The sequence below is a fragment of the Antechinus flavipes genome, chromosome 5 (assembly GCF_016432865.1).
Source record: "Antechinus flavipes isolate AdamAnt ecotype Samford, QLD, Australia chromosome 5, AdamAnt_v2, whole genome shotgun sequence".
Classification (NCBI taxonomy): Eukaryota; Metazoa; Chordata; class Mammalia; order Dasyuromorphia; family Dasyuridae; genus Antechinus; species Antechinus flavipes.
In genome coordinates this window covers 292,327,249-292,342,305 of record NC_067402.1, presented here as the reverse complement: position 1 = coordinate 292,342,305, position 15,057 = coordinate 292,327,249, and the positions used below count along the sequence as shown (strand labels likewise).

General features: G+C 59.6%; 1 protein-coding gene across 1 annotated transcript; it reads right to left on the bottom strand.

Annotated features, from left to right (window-relative positions):
* Positions 1-7,641: 7,641 nt before the first annotated feature.
* On the bottom strand, positions 7,642-15,041 carry LMF2 (lipase maturation factor 2). The gene is made up of 14 exons (XM_051962576.1): positions 14,480-15,041; positions 13,443-13,696; positions 13,086-13,114; positions 12,544-12,740; positions 12,264-12,442; positions 11,138-11,279; positions 10,918-11,052; positions 10,644-10,749; positions 10,357-10,453; positions 10,090-10,272; positions 9,436-9,604; positions 9,066-9,177; positions 8,579-8,675; positions 7,642-8,269 (listed from the first exon to the last, which is right to left on the bottom strand). The coding sequence occupies exons 1-14, from the start codon at positions 14,676-14,678 to the stop codon at positions 7,967-7,969; spliced, it is 2,202 nt and encodes a 733-aa protein (XP_051818536.1). The 5' UTR covers positions 14,679-15,041; the 3' UTR covers positions 7,642-7,966.
* Between the last annotated feature and the right edge of the window lie 16 nt (positions 15,042-15,057).

Here is a 15,057-nt window from a genome sequence, read left to right as displayed (position 1 = left end):
CATCTTCTGCTGCCTTTATGCTCACTCATCTATCATCCCTCAGAGAAAGAGGGAAGGGTCAACAAAGTTTAATGACTATGATTGTATTTTTTCTTTGTCCCTTGGGTTGCCAAGGCTAAAGGATTCATCTCTTCATGATCAATCTTCCGATGAGCCTTGGAAAGCAGACATGGACTATGCTAGAAGCCCACCAGCTTGGTCAAAACAATCATCCCAGGTTCTCAGGTTTGTAAATTCAGTGTTATCCATGATTCCTCACGCTTCCTTTACCCTTATTCCACTATATCCAATCAGTGGCCAGATCTTGTCATTTCTGCCTCACGTTTTCCCCTTCCACTCTACTCAAACAGCTCTGCATCTGTTCAGGCTCTTTCTTATTATCTCTTATCTCAACTATTGTACCAGCCCTGTTCTCAAGTCTCTGCCCACTGCAGTCCATTCTCATTCAGCTACCAAAATAATCTTCCTAAAGCAAAGGATCATGATCATGTTATTCCCTCCATCCTCCCACTCAATAACCTTCTGTGGCTCCCTATAACCCCTCACCCCACCCCCTCCCTTGGGATCAAATATAAACTCCTAACATGTTACATTTTAAGCTCTCCACTACAAATCCCTTTCCTATCTTTCTGATCTTCTTTTTATTGCTTCCCTTCATGTATTCTATCTACCATTAATCTACGCTGGCTGGCGTGTCATTCATGACCCAATATTCCCGCCTCCTATCTCCTACCTCAATGCCTTTGCTTTGACTATTCCCCCATTTGTGTAATGCTCTCCCTCATCACTTTCATCTGTTTCAAAGCAAAGCTCAAGCACCATCTTCTATATAAAACCTTTCCGATTCCTAGGCAGCCCTCTCCAAACCACCTTGTATTCATTTGGTCCATTTTCTCCATATACTTATATCTGGACATGTTGGCTCTTCCATTAAAATGTAAACTTCTTGAAGAAAAAGATTGTTTTATTTTTGTCATGCTTAGCGTAGTTCCTGAAACACAGTAGGTGCTTAATAAGTGTTTGCTTGATGGATGGATTACAAACGTGCAGTGCTTGCACTCCACTGGTGTCATAGCTTTCGAGCATGCAGGGTCACCTCCAGGCCATGATGGAGCCCAAAGTCATGTGATGGGTAAACAGTAGAATCAGGATTCGAACCCAAGACATCTGGTTCCAAAGCCAGGGCCCTCTCCACTCTGCTTCTTAAGTCATTCTATTTAGTTGGAATAATGGGGATCGGCACTAGGACTTGGGGATGGAGAAGAGGGAACATGCTCTCCCGTGATCCCCCACCCAGGGCTTCTCAACTGGAAGGCAAAGGGATGAGTGAGTGATGTTCTATCTTACCTTGCTTTATGAGGAGGAGAGAACTCCTAGTGTAGAAATAGGGGCTCTCGATGTTCCTACTTTGCCTAGTTGAGTGACTCCTTCCCTTTGATACCTCTTTCCTGGGGTTAATGATATCTCCCATCTGGCCGGGCTTCTTCCCTGTAATGGCAACTCCAGGTGTCTGCCCAGGGCTATAAAGGGGAGGGAGAGAGAGAAGAGCTGCTGGGGTTGGAAGTGACCCCAACTCAGATATTCTGTACCCTCAGACTGCTCACTCCCGTGGCCACCCAGCCCTCTGGTGATCCCCTTCCCATAGTTCTGAGGGGCTCCTCTCCCTCATGTCTCCCCATGCTTTCTCATCTCAGCCTCCTCCCTTCCCCATCCCCTCCCAGATTATTTGTCTCATCCCTCCCCTGGATAATGGCTGATGAATGTGGAGTCCAGGGGGTCAACCTGGGGGAGGCAGGTGCAGATGTGGATGGTGATCACAGGAGCTCAGCTCTGGAGTTCAAGAGACCTCCAAGACCTTGGCGTATACCCACCCCCCTTCTACAGATGAGAAAAATGGACCATAGGGAGATGAGATAACTTGCTTGAATTAATAGGTAAGATCAGAGATCCAACAGGTAACAATAATAACAATAACAATAATAATAATAATAATAATAATGCAGCCAGTTGGTACAATGGGTAGAGCACTACCCTGGAGTCAGGAAAACTTGCATTCAAATCCAGCCTCAGGCATTTATTAGGTGTGTGACCCTGGAGAAGTCACTTAGTCTCTGTTTGCCTTAATTTTTTCAGCTGGGAAATGGGGATAATAACAGCCTATACCTTGCAGAGTTGTGAAGATCCAATAAGGTATTACATGTAAAGCACTTAGCACAGTGATTGGCACATAAATATCAATTATACAGTGCTCTAAGGTTTACAAAACACTCTATCAGTCAATTAGCATTTATTACCCCTAAGCTAAGTGCAGGGGGTACAAAGAATGGCAAAAGACAATTCTTGCTTCCTGTCCCCTTGGCTGAGTTCCCTTTCTTCCTCAACGTCTGACTTCTCCAGAAATTCCCACTCCCACCCCAAGCTTCTGGGGCCTGGAAGAGCAAACCCTAAAGGGGGGAAGCAGTGATGGGTGTGAAGCCAGGGGATTGGCTTACATGACCTCAGACTGGGGAGGGGGAACTTCTAACTCAAAGTCAAGAGAAACAAGGTCTAGCTCCACCCCCCAAAAAGAGTATTTCTAGTCTGGGCTGGTTTGGAAGATGTAATATCTTCCTGTGAAGAGAGGGAAGGACACTCGACACTGGAAAGCTCTGGTATCACTTCTGCAGTTCCTGCCCAAGGGCTCCCTGACTCCCCGACCCTTGCTAACTTCTTCTCTCCTCGTTGTCCCTTCTCCCTTGCTGTCCTCCCTGGTCCCCATCAGGAGCCCTCACTGCTCCCCTGGAGTCTCACTTAGCCCCACTCTGTCCATCCTGTTCCTCACTGCTCCCTATGACTTTACTCACTCTAGTCCCTTGTCCTCACTAATCTCCCATCATCCCTTTCTTTTCCCTGTTCCCCAGTCCCTCCTTTCCGCTGGGATGGAAGCACTTTACAGGGGAGGGCCTGGGGAGTCAGTGAGAAGGGACTTTGAGGAAGTTAAGTGAGGGAGGTTCGGTTCCTAACCCAGTGAATCCCTCTCTACCCTCCCACAACTTCCCCTTCAGGGACGCCTGGATCCGACACCTGTAAGCCTTCGGGCCCTTTTTGCTTTGACCATGATACGGCCTCTCACACTGTCCAAGATCCTCCTGAGCCATCTGTGCCTGTCCCTGGCTGGATTCTGGACCAGGTCAGTCTAGCCCCCTTGGACCCCTCAGGTCTCGAGAGCCTGAGACACTTCATCGCTCATTCTAGAGATATCAAGAATCTTACCTTGGTTCCAGTGGATCCCAGACCCCCCTTCATTAAGTCTCCTTCTCTTACCCTACAAATTAGTTGGTTCCCTGACCTAGATGCAGAGGTGCCATATTATCCAGAGTCGAGAACAGGGAGGATGAGGGAGGGATGGGAAAGTTGGGGCAAGGAGGGGGGGATGGCTTCTAGGAGACCTACCGTTTGCAGGGCAGGCAGAGAAGACTAATGGGGAACTGCAGGCCCACAAGAGATGGAACCTCTCTGGTCCTGGTAAGGGACCAGAAGGTCCAGAAGTACCACTGGTTCTGGGCTCAGTGAGTCCTGCGCCAGGAGTCCCATGGCATGAGAACTTGGCTAGATGGAATTGTGGGCCAGGCAGGGATCGGGGGAGCTACTAAGTACAGTCATTCCTCAGGTCCTAGAACAAGAGGCACAAAGCAGGTAACTGGGAAGGAGGCTGACCCTCCGGCCTCCTCAGGGAAGGCTGCTGGCGTGGGGGTGACGCAGGGCAGAGAATGGCGTGGGGGTGACGCAGGGCAGAGAATGGCGTGGGTGCCTGGGGTCCTTTTTTAAGTAATTCTTCTTGCTAAGGGGATGCCAAACCCAACTCTGTTATTTGTACCTAAAGAAATTTATCATTGTCAGGCCCCTTTAAATATCGGCGTCCTTCGGCAGAGCCTTAGTTGCCTCTCCTAGTTATATCTGAGGGGACTTGGTGCTCTGGGGCACATGCACAGGAGGAGGAGGGTTAGGGAGGTCAGTGGGACTGGTTAGGCTAAAGTCAGAAGCCAGGAGACGGTGGTGGGTCAGGGTGGCCCACTCACTTTGGGAAGACCCAGAGTAACCCAGGTTTCAGGGAAGGGGATCTGGAGGGGGAGCCACAGAAGGTCCATGCGGAGAGGTGGGCTATGGGAGACACGCCATAAGCTTCCAGACTGCTGGACCCCTGGGAAAGTTTGTGTTTATTCTGGAAGTAAAAGGGAGACACCGGAGCCTTCGGAATCACGCCGTGCCTCTGAGGATTACCTTGCTGAGAGGAGAGGAAAGAATGGAGGCAGGGAGACCAATTAGGAGGCCATCATACTAGTCCAGCAAGAACTCGAGGAGGGAATTGGGAAAGAACTGGGAGAGGGAAAAGATGCTGAGGTTACTGGAACAGGCGACCAGGAAGACGGGAGTACCCTGAATGCAAGAGACAAGTTATGGGTAGGGGGAGGCGGGGGAGGATGACTGCCTCTGGTAAGGAGGTGCCAACTGGGGGGGAGCTCTGGCCCGTTTGGTGGCAGGGCCCAGCAGACCTTGCTGACACCGGCTTGTAGCGTTCAATGTGGCCTCCTTAGTCACCGTTCCCTGAACACTTCCATCCATGCAAGACAAAGGGACCAATAAAGTACCTACTGCGTGCACGCTTTGTGCTAGGCTCAGCGTTACTAAGCTAAAACCCAGACAGCCCCGGCCTAGAAGGGCAGTATTCTTCCGCTGGGAACTCCTCTCCGAGAGTCATGGAGCTCAGTGTGAGCAGTGAGCCCAGAACGGGCCCAGTTGAAAGGCTCTGCTAAAAAACCAGCTCCCCAACAGGGCATCCAGGCTCCTTCGGGAGAGCTCCCAGGCTGCTTTGGGAAGGTCACTCAAACCGAGACCTGTTGAAGACCTCAGCTCAGAAAGGCCCAGGTCTCCCACTGCATCCTGGGCCATCTCCAGTCGTCCTGATCTCCGTCTGGCCACCGGACCCAGAGGGCCCTGGAGGGGAAAGCGAGGCAGGTGACCTTGCCCAGGCCTCCTTTGTCGTCCTGATCTCTGTCTGGCCACCGGACCCAGAGGGCCCTGGAGGGGAAAGTGAGGCAGGTGACCTTGCCCAGCCCTCCTTAGTCGTCCTGATCTCCGTCTGGCCACCGGACCCAGAGGGCCCTGGAGGGGAAAGTGAGGCAGGTGACCTTGCTCCCTCACTTCAATCCGATTCACTTGTAAGTCAGCATCACCTCCCTGACGTCCTGGTCCTCTTGGAGAACGAAGCACAAGCAATGACGATGACATCAAAAACCTAAATCTGCCATTGTCAAAAGTGGGTTCAAATCTCATCTCTGATCCTTATGTGACCTTGAGCAAGATGCTTGACCTTCGGGGACCTGTTTCCCTAATTGTAAAGTGCAGAAGCTGGACCGCATGACTCCTGACCTGCTCGTTCTTCCCTCTGGGGTCAATAGCAGGTCTCCTTTCTTGAAGACGGCTCCCCTGCCCTCAGTGTTCCTATAAAGCATGTTGATAGTGATACAGAGTAATTTTTAGAGGAACATTTTGTACACTGTTACATCTCATTGTCACTTTGTATCCCGGCAAGGCCTGTATGCAGAAAGAGCCAAATAAGCGTCGGTGATAACTAGAGGCTCCAACTCTGGGAGGCTGGAGGGATGTCTGGGCAGCAACTGCAGCCAAAGACGCCAGCTAAGGGAGATGTGGGAGCCACAGAGAGCACAGACAGGAGTGGAGCCCACTCTTTCTCTCTCTTCCTCCTCCTCTTCCTCCTCCTCCTCCTCTTTCTTCTCTCTCTCTCTCTGTTTCTCTGTCTCTCTCTGTGTCTCTGTCTCTCTCTCTGTCTGTCTGTCTGTCTCCCTTCTTCCCTCCTCTTTCTTTCTCTCTCTCTCCTTCCTCTCTCTGTCTCTGTGCAAGAGGCGAAGACTCTCTTCCTCTCTCTCTCTCTCTCTCTCTCTCTCTCTCTCTCTCTCTCTCTCTCTCTCTCACACACACACACACACAATACACATACATACACATATAAACACACACACACGTACCCCAACAACCTAGAGGGAGGAGGCTGTGAGTTAACATTTGCTCCCCCTCTGGGATCCCCAAATCCCTCCCCCGGGCCTGGTAGTCTTGAAAGCCTCGGTTTTCCGAGGCTTTGCCTTTGGTTTTGGGTTTGATTGATGTTCCCTGGAACCAGAGAGGTCCGAGGCCGATGGGGAAAGCAGAGCTCGCCCCTCCTTCCTTCCCTTTCCCCGGCAGCAGGAAGAACTCGCCCGGAGGAGCTGCAGCCGGTGTTGCAATCATGGAGCCCAAGAAGGAGCCGGACTTGAGGCTCGGGCCCTCCCAGCGAGGCACCTCTCTGGCTGGTTTCCCTCGGGAGAGGAGCGCGTTTGGACCCATGCCCGCCGGTGCCCTGGGGCACGGCTCCCTCACTTGACGCGCTGTTTAGAGTGCGCGGCCCAGCTGGCCGGAGTCTCGCAGGGGCCCAGCAGAGCTGTGCAAGGCTGTGATTTAGCGGCTGCCTCAGGCCCCGGGCACCCCGTGCTTCCCTGAGGGAGACTGGCAGCTGTCCCGGGACTGCCTCCCAACAACTTTACACTTGGCCCCGTTCAGTGGGGAAGTGCAGCAGGAGAGAGGAAGATGAGCAGGGAGAGAGGAAGAGCCAGAGACCTCCCGTCTCCTCGGAGGATACAATGCGGTCTCTGTGTAAGACCTGGCTGCAATCTTCCCAGACCGGAGCCACAAAGAGCACCCCTCCCAAGGCCACGTGGGGTCTAAGTCATTTGGGACTGACTTCCCAGGCAGAAGTGATGTCTTCATTCAGTTTGGATGTTTAGGAGGATCCTGACCAGCTGGAGAGTCCAGAGGAAGGTGGCGGGGGTACAAGGGGGCCATCAGCCTCTTCTACACCAGGGCTTCTGGCCCAGAGAAGAGAGGGCTTAAGACTTGAATCCTGTCTAGAATTACTGGAAGGGCTGTCATGGGGCAGAGATTGACCGGGGGCAGAACCAGGAGCAATGGGGGGATGGCTATAGTTGCAGATTCAGGCTCAATGTCCGTGTGAAAGAACTGCCTAATCCTAAAGCTGCTCCAAAGCAGGAGCTACCGTGGAAGGTAGTGAGCTCCCCATCCCCCAGGATCATTTCTGGAACGAACACTTGCCAGGGAGGTTGCCAAGCGGATTTGCTAAGTGTGCGTTGGACTAAATTTGCTCTGAACTCTGTTCCAGGACACGACCTTTGTCTGTTCTGTGCAGAGGCCTGCGCCGAAGCCTGGGAAGGTGGGACGCTCAGCTCCGTGAGGAGCACTGGGCTCCGGTCCAGCCTCCCTCCCCCACATCGGGCCCCGGTCCCCCGCAGGGAGAGACAGCGCCCAGCGGCACCCGCTTCTTAAAGCCCGTGCTCCGAGGCCTTGGGTGGGCTGAGGGGAGCACTCTGAACGTGGCTCTGGTCCCAGGGAGCAGTGGGACCAAAACCGGGTTTCTCTTGTCCCATCCAGGAAGAAGAGGCCCTCGGCCTAGGCAGAGAGGGGCCGGCGCAGGCCCCTCAACCCCAGCCTCCCGCTCCCTGAGGCCTTTCTGGCTTCTCTGCCCTCCCGGGGAAGAATCCCACGCCCGCTCCGCCTCTACCGCCCACAAGCCAAGGATGGACAAAGGCCAGAGACGTTCCTTTCTTTATTTAGAAAACTTGAGGAAGACTTGTGTGCATCCATCTTACACGCCCGCAGGAAGGGGGTGTCTGGCCCGGGCGCCCCGGCCCAGCTCAGGGAAGCCAGAAAGTCTCACTAAGGCATTTGAAGCTGGCCCCAGGAATGGGCCCAGAGTGCAGCAGGTGGGAGAGGCCGAGAAGGTCCTGAGCTTGGCGGAGGCCAGTGCTGGTGCTGGCGCCCTGATCACCCGGATGCCCCGAGAGCATCCCGCTGTCACCTGCCACCGGGGGCAGGGAGCCTCACCTGAGAAGTGGCCTGAGATCCAGGCTGACCAACGTCATTTCTTTCTCCGGGTCCCCTTGGAGCCATTTCCAGCCCCGTCTGAGCTGTGGGGTTGGGACCGCTCCTTGCCCCCCTTCTCCTTCTGGGAGACTGCCTTGTTCTTCTCCCCACCTGCTGTTTCCGGCCTCCGGGGCCTGGGATGCAGTAGCGCCTGGAGGAAGTGGATGGCCCCCACCGAGCAGATGAGGCCCCAAAGCAGCGTTGGGGCAGCCAGGGGGGTCAGCTGATCCCGCAGCCAGCGCAGGGCTCGAGGTAGCAGGCTAGCTGAGCTGTGGGGGGCGCGGCCTGGGCTCTTGTCCTGAAGGAGAAAGAGAGAGAGAGAGAGAGAGAGAGAGAGAGAGGGGTGGCTATCCTGCCAACAGCCCCCAGTGCCACAGTAATAACAATGGGCATTCTGATAACACTGGAAGGTTTGCCAACATTTTGTCGCGCTTCACGTGTGGAGAACTAAGGGAACTTGCTCAGGTTCCGAGACAGTAAGGGAGGGAGACGGGGCGCCCACCTAAAACCCCTGCCTCCTTTTGCTGGGCCTTCTGCGCAGAGGCGCGCCTTCCCATGCATCCTGCCCCATTCCCAGCCTAGCCTCGGCCCCTGGGTCCCTCCTTACCCGGAGACCAAACTGTGCGAGCAATGACTCCAGCTTTGGGTCCCCCAGGGACACTGAGGGAAAGAACTCCTCGGACCATTTTCGCCGCCACCACGTGCTAAAAGACAGAAAAAGAAAAGGAGGCCAGAGGGGTTGGGGGAGCTGCTAGATTCCCCGGGCCCTTCCCAGCCTGCAACTGTGTCTGCCATTTGACAGCATGTGGCTGCTCTGCCACTCTCAGGGCCCTCTCCTCAGGCTAAGCTCCCAGGGCCCCACCCCCGCCTCCCACCAGGACCCCACTTTTGTCCCCTGTTCCTGACTCCCTGGCCCCTGGCTCCGCCGCCTGCTCCCCCCCCCCCCAGGGTCCCACCTCTGCCCTCTGCTTGCCACCACGGTCCCATCCCTGTTCCTTGGTCTTACCACCAGAGCCCCATCCCTGCCCCGGGATGCTGCGCTCTTCCCCCACCAGGGCCTCTCTCCTGCTCCCTGTGCCCTCCTAGGGCCTCACCCTTGCTCCCCAGGCCGTGAGAACCAGTACTTGTACAGGTGTGCCCGGATAAAGGTGGGCGGCTGCTCCCAGAACGGGTACTTGGAGACGTCCACTTGGAGCAGGCGGATCACTGGCGCAGGGGAGGGAACTACTGAGGATGCTGCCCCCAAAGCAAGACCTCCGCTCCCACCTCCTCAGCCCCTCGCTCACTCTGTGTCTTCCTCTGGAGCAGAGGGATGACTCCGAAGAGTGAGGCTGCCCAAGGCCTCCTGTGTCCTGCAGCACAAGGCCTTCCCCACCCCCACCCCCCACCCCGTGCTGGGTGCCAGGGGCCCGGGATCCTTTCTTCCAGCACTAGGGCCCCTGCCTCCCTCCTCTGTGCCCTCACCGGGTGCTTTTCCCTGAAGTAGGCGGTAGACGAGACTGGAAAACCAGGGGCTGTGGGTGTGATGGCCCAGGGCAGCAAACCACATCTGCCAGTCTAGGCGGGGCTGGTGGGGAACCACGATGGGGGGGGCCACACTGACATTCCCCGGCTTATACATAAACTCGATCTCCTTGGGAAGCCAAAAAGGGAAAGAGCTGAGGGTCCCAGCTGGCAGCACGGCTCTCCCTCCCTCCTCTAAGGGCTTCCGTCCTGCAGCGTCCCGGGCTGGCGGCCCACATGACACAGCCCCTCGCGGGATGGGAGGACAGGTCGGGGGTCACAGGGAAGAAGCGGGAGCCAAGGAAGGCAGGTCAGCGACGGCCGAGGAATTAAACAAGTGCTTCCTTTTTCGGGGGAGGGTTCACAGGGGGGTTAGTCTGCCTAGCCCAGGAGGTTGGGAGGGGGGATCCCAGATCCCCAGGCTGTGTGAAGGGGCATAAGCGCAAGGCTGGCATTGCCCCCGACACAAACATGGCTCCGAGCCCTGACTTCTTGTCTGCCCGCCTGACTCCAGGACCAGGACTTACGGTCCTCATCTGCAGTGACTCAGGGGCATCTCTGCCCTCACGCCAGCACCCGCCCTGCCCATCGGAGGCCACGTCCCCGGCTCCTCACCGTCCAGCTCTGCCCGTCATAGCTGCCCTCCAGGACCACCTCGGGCCGCCCCCCCAGGCCCGTCATGCGGCGGAAGAGGCCATAGGAGTTGGCCAGCTGCAGGTGCTCCACGGCGCCAAAGAGGCGGTAGGCCCCGGGCCAGAGCTGCCGGTTGGTCCCCGGCTCCACGTAGGTGTAGGGTACCTGAGGCGAGCGACAGCGCGGGTCGTCCCCAAGCCCGGAACACCCCGGCCCCCGTCCCCAAGCCCCGCCCGGCCCCCGGCTCACCAGGCTGATTGTGAACATGGCCACGGCGGCCGCGCCCACGACGGACAGCTGCACGGTGGCTTTGAGCTTCCCCAGCCATTTGCGGATGCGGGCACACCTGGGGGAGGAGGGGACCAGCCAGACTTAGGAGGTCCTTGGGCCCCCGGCCGCCCTCGGGGCCGGCTCTCCACGCCCAGCACGGAGCCCGCGTGCTCGAGAGGGGCTCTGGAGCCGGAGACGGGCCCAGGCCCTACCTTGGCTCAGGACCCAGGGCCTCAGCTCCCAGCCCAGCCCGGCCTGCCTCGTACCTGTAGAGGGCAGTCAGCAGGACCCAGAGCAGGGAGGCCATGCCCAGCCACACGGAGGGCATCGTGACCACCTTCAGCCACTGCGAAAACTCGTGGAAGGTGAAGGCTGGGGAGGAGAAGGAGCGGAGTCAGGAAGGGGACGTGCGAGGCGGGCTGCCCTGTGCCGGCCGAGTACCGGCCACCTCGCGGGCACCACCTCGCCCTCGCCATCCGAGCGCCCGCCCCGCCGGCACCTCCTCCCCGCCCCCGCGCCGAGGACCGTGACTCCTCCTACCCGTCTTGGCCTGAATGCTGCCCCATTCCCGGTCCAGCTCCAAGCCAAAGTAGTGCACCGTGCCGTAGGCCAGGAGCCCGTAGACGGCCAGCTCCAGCAGCAGGGACAGGGCAGTCAGCAGCCGCCGGGCCCGGGCTGCGGAGACAAGGACGGGGGGAGGGCGTGGGGCCGGGGGCCTGCCGGCCGAGCTCCCCGCCCCACGGGCCGAGGGGGCACTTACAGGCAGGCGGCTGCTTCGTCCGGCCCGCGCCCAGCCACCAGGCCACGTGCTGGTCGTCCAGCAGGGACGTGGTGAGCACCAGGGTCAGGAAGTTGAAGAAGTTATAGTTCCCTGTGAGGATGATCAGGACCTGGAGCAAGGCCTGGGGAAAGGGGGCAGGGAGGTCAGTGCCTCCCCCGCAGGGGGGTGATGGCGGAAGGGGGGGGGGAGGTCAGTGCCTCCCCCGCAGGGGGGTGATGGCGGAAGGGGGGGGGGAGGTCAGTGCAGTGCGGGGGAAGTAGAAGAGAGGAGGGAACAGGGGAAGGAGGGAGGGGAACGGGGAATAAGGGATAGGGTAATAGGAGGTAGGGAGGGCAGTAAAGGGGGAGCAAGAGGGGAAGGACGGGAGAAGGAGAAGAGGAGAGGAGAGTAAAGGCGTGGGGGAGGGAGGCAGGGAAGAACAAGGGAGGGAGCATCAGTGATTCCCCATCAGCCAGGGAACAAAACGCAGAGTCCCGAGACGGCCCTTCCCAGGCCTCCGGCGTCCTTCCCCAAGGACATTTCAGATCTGCCCTTGCCCCAAGGCCAGGCCGGCCAGTTCTTGACGTCTGTGCCAAGGGGGCATCTGGCCCTGGGCTGGACCATCCTCTACGGGCAGCCCTTTCCCCCTTCTGCCCACCGAGGTCAAGCAGGCCGGCTCCCACCCCCTTCCCCGCGACAGCCCGTCAGGTCTGAGGCCCCGCTTGCGTGCCCCACCATCCCCTCAGGTTTCTTGTCCTGGAGAACCCTCCCCTGACCCTCATGGGGCCTGAACTACGGATCCCTCGGCTGCCCAGGCCCCGGCCGCTGCGCCCCCGCGCCCCCAGAGCCAAACCCGAGAGCTGGCAGCTGCGGCAGACGCTGAGCGTGCCGGGAGCTCGGGTCCACTAAAAGCCCCGGATCTTTTCCCGGAGCTCTGGTCACACTTCCCCCATCGCGGACTCTGAGGCTGGTTTCCCCCAGCTTTTTCACACAGGACCCGACCCAGAGCTCAGCCCGGGGTCCTGGCAGCCCGTGACTCCCTGTCCCTCCCAGTCTCTGTCAGCTGGATGGGTGAGCGTCCTAGGCCCAGTCCCCTCCACCCCGGGTCCCGCTCTGCCCGGCCTACCTGGGAATAGAAGGCGGCGAGGCGGAGCCGGCGGATCGGGGCAAAGAACAAGACGGGCACGGCGATCTCGATGAGGAAGGTGGCCACCACGCTGAGCTTGTGAAGCCAGACGGGCAGGTGGTGGGCAAACCAGGCGGCAGGTGTGGGCAGACACTGGGTCTCGTAGTGGTAGGTCAGGGCTGGGGAAGGGAGAGCGGGGCTCAGGAAGGGCAGGACACACAGGGCCCCTCGGGGGGGGCGAGGGCACGGGACGGGGTGGGGGGCAGCGTGGCTGGCTCACCTGTGAGCCCCCACCAGGTAGGGCAGCGGCTGGTGAGCTTGACCACTCCTGAGGCAAACATGAGGCGGAAGAGGAGCCACCGGACCAGCCAGAAGGGGACGTCCGCGTGTGGCGGGGCTCCCGTCTCCTTGCCCCACGTGGGACACCAAGGGGCCACCAGCACCGCCAGGAAACCAGTCTCCAGCAACAGGGAGTCCCTGGAGGGGCCGAGGGTGGGTATCACAAAGAGGGAGGCCGGAACCGGGCCCTACCCACCCCAGCTGTGGCCCGGCCTAATGCCCCGCGGGTGCCGGTGTGCACGCCCTGCAGCCCGAGTCCTCAATGGACTGTCTTTGCCAACCTTCGGGCAGTGGGTCCCCATGGAAGCCCCGGCCCCATCCCTGGCCTCCCTCACACAAGGAAGTCCAGCCCCTGCTCTGTCCTTCCTCCTGCGCTGACCACTGGGAGCTAAGGAGTTCCCAGTCTGGGCTGCTACAGCCGGCTGGTCCAGGGGCCGCTGGGACGTGAACTCAAACTCTGGGATGGAGGAGAAGGCCACTTACCACTGGAAGTACAGGAACACCTGTCCCACCTGCAGGAAGACAGGAAGGTCTGCAAGGGGGGCCTGGCCAGCCCTGGGGCAGGTTCCTCCCTACCCGACCCTTCCCCCGGGGGGGGGACTGGAGGGGGGAAGGACAGGGGTTCGCTGGGGCACGGGCAGGAGCGGAGAAGCTTTGCGATGCTTCCCCCAGATCCCAAGGGAAGGGAAGGGAAGGAAGCAAGATCCTAGAGCCCGCAGAGCTGGAGAGAGGGCAGGAAGTGGGCGGGCCGAGCTGGCCAGTGGCTTCCCTCCGGAGCGGCAGGGGAGAGGGGGAGGGACAGGCCAGGTCCGTCCTGCTGCCCAGGAGGGCCCTTCTCACCTGGTAGAGGGAGAGGTAGAGGCTCCAGAGCAGCAGGTAGAGCAGGCCATGGCGCAGGGCGGGCAGCAGCAGGACCCCCAGGCTGCCCAATGCCCCCAGAAGGCTCAGCAACTCCATGCCTTGCTCCGTGTCCAGCCCCAGGCGTGGGGACAGCCAGAGCAGGGTGGGGACCTCCCACAGCTGCTGCCACAGACCCTTCCCCAGAGGCCGGAGCATCTTCCGGGCCGGCAGAATCCCATCTCGCCCATACAGCCCTGGAGGGAAGGCAGGTCAGGAGGGCAGCTGGCCCCCACTGGGGGGGGGAGGCTGGTCAATCTGGGTGTGGGTGAGGGGCCAGCGAGGTGCCCGCCCCCATCCCAGGAGAGAAGAACAGGAACTACGTGGCCGACTGGAGGGGAAAGATGCCAGGGGGCAGGGGCAGGTCCCTGGAGAGGGGCCTAAGGTACAAGTTCCAGGGGAAGTGGGAGGAGGGGGAGGGGGGGGCAGGTCCCATTAGAGTCCCCAGGAGAGTTTGGAGGAGAAAGGTGGGGGGGGGTACCCGGGGAGGGAGTGTTGGAAGAGATTCCAAGGGAAAGGGGGGAGGGGGCCTAGGAGGAGGGCCTGGGGTGGAACTTCCCGGGAAAAAGGAGAGGGTCCCTAGGGGGAGGATCCGGAGGGGGGATTCCAAGGGAAAGAGAAGGATCTCCAGGGAAGGGAAGAACTGGAGGGGGATCCCTGGGGCAAGGGGGGAGGGTCCCCGGGGGAGGGGCAGGGGAGGATCCGGAGGGGGGATTCCAAGGAAAAGAGAAGGGTCTCCAGGGAAGGGAAGAACTGGAGGGGGATCCCTGGGGCAAGGGGGGAGGGTCCCGGGGTTGGGTCCCAGGGGGAGGATCCGGAGGGGGGATTCCAAGGGAAAGAGAAGGGTCTCCAGGGAAGGGAAGAACTGGAGGGGGATCCCTGGGGCAAGGGGGGAGGGTCCCCGGGGCGGGTTCCTGGGGAGCGAGATTCCTAGGGCTAAGGGGGGAAGGTCCCCGCGGGCGGGGGTCGCGCGGCCTCACCAGGGATCTGCGCGTAGAGCGAGGCAAAAGCGAACAAGAAGGCAGCCGCCACGCCCTGCAGGAACAGGCGCTGGGGCTGCCGCGAGCCCGCCATGGCAGCCTGTCCGGGTCCGAGCCTGGGCAGGAGCTGCCGAGACACGTCGGCCCGCCCGCGGTTGGCCCCGCCCCTCTCCCCGACCCCGCCCTTGAAGCGCGTCATGGCCCTCCGGCTCCGCCCCCCGTGGCAGCCCAGGGCACCGAGGAAGCTAGCTCCCTCCCTCTCGCTTCTGTCCCGCCCCCGTATTTACGTCAACGCATCCGCCCCTCCTCTGGCCTTGCATTCGCTTAAGCCCCGCCCAGCGCGGCGACGTCATCCAGGTCCCCGCTCCTCGTCCAGCAAAATCTCCACCTCAGTCGCCGAACGCCCCGCCCGAAGAGGAGTCTCCATCCTTCTTGTGACGGCCCCGCCCCACCGTGTCCGGGGGAGAAGCCTCCCGGAGCTCTCCCTTCTCCTTGGTCTCCGCCCTCCAGGCGGGGGCGTCCCCAACGCTCCGCCCACTAGACACCGCCCCCTTTCTCGGGGTAGCGGCTGGTAGGCC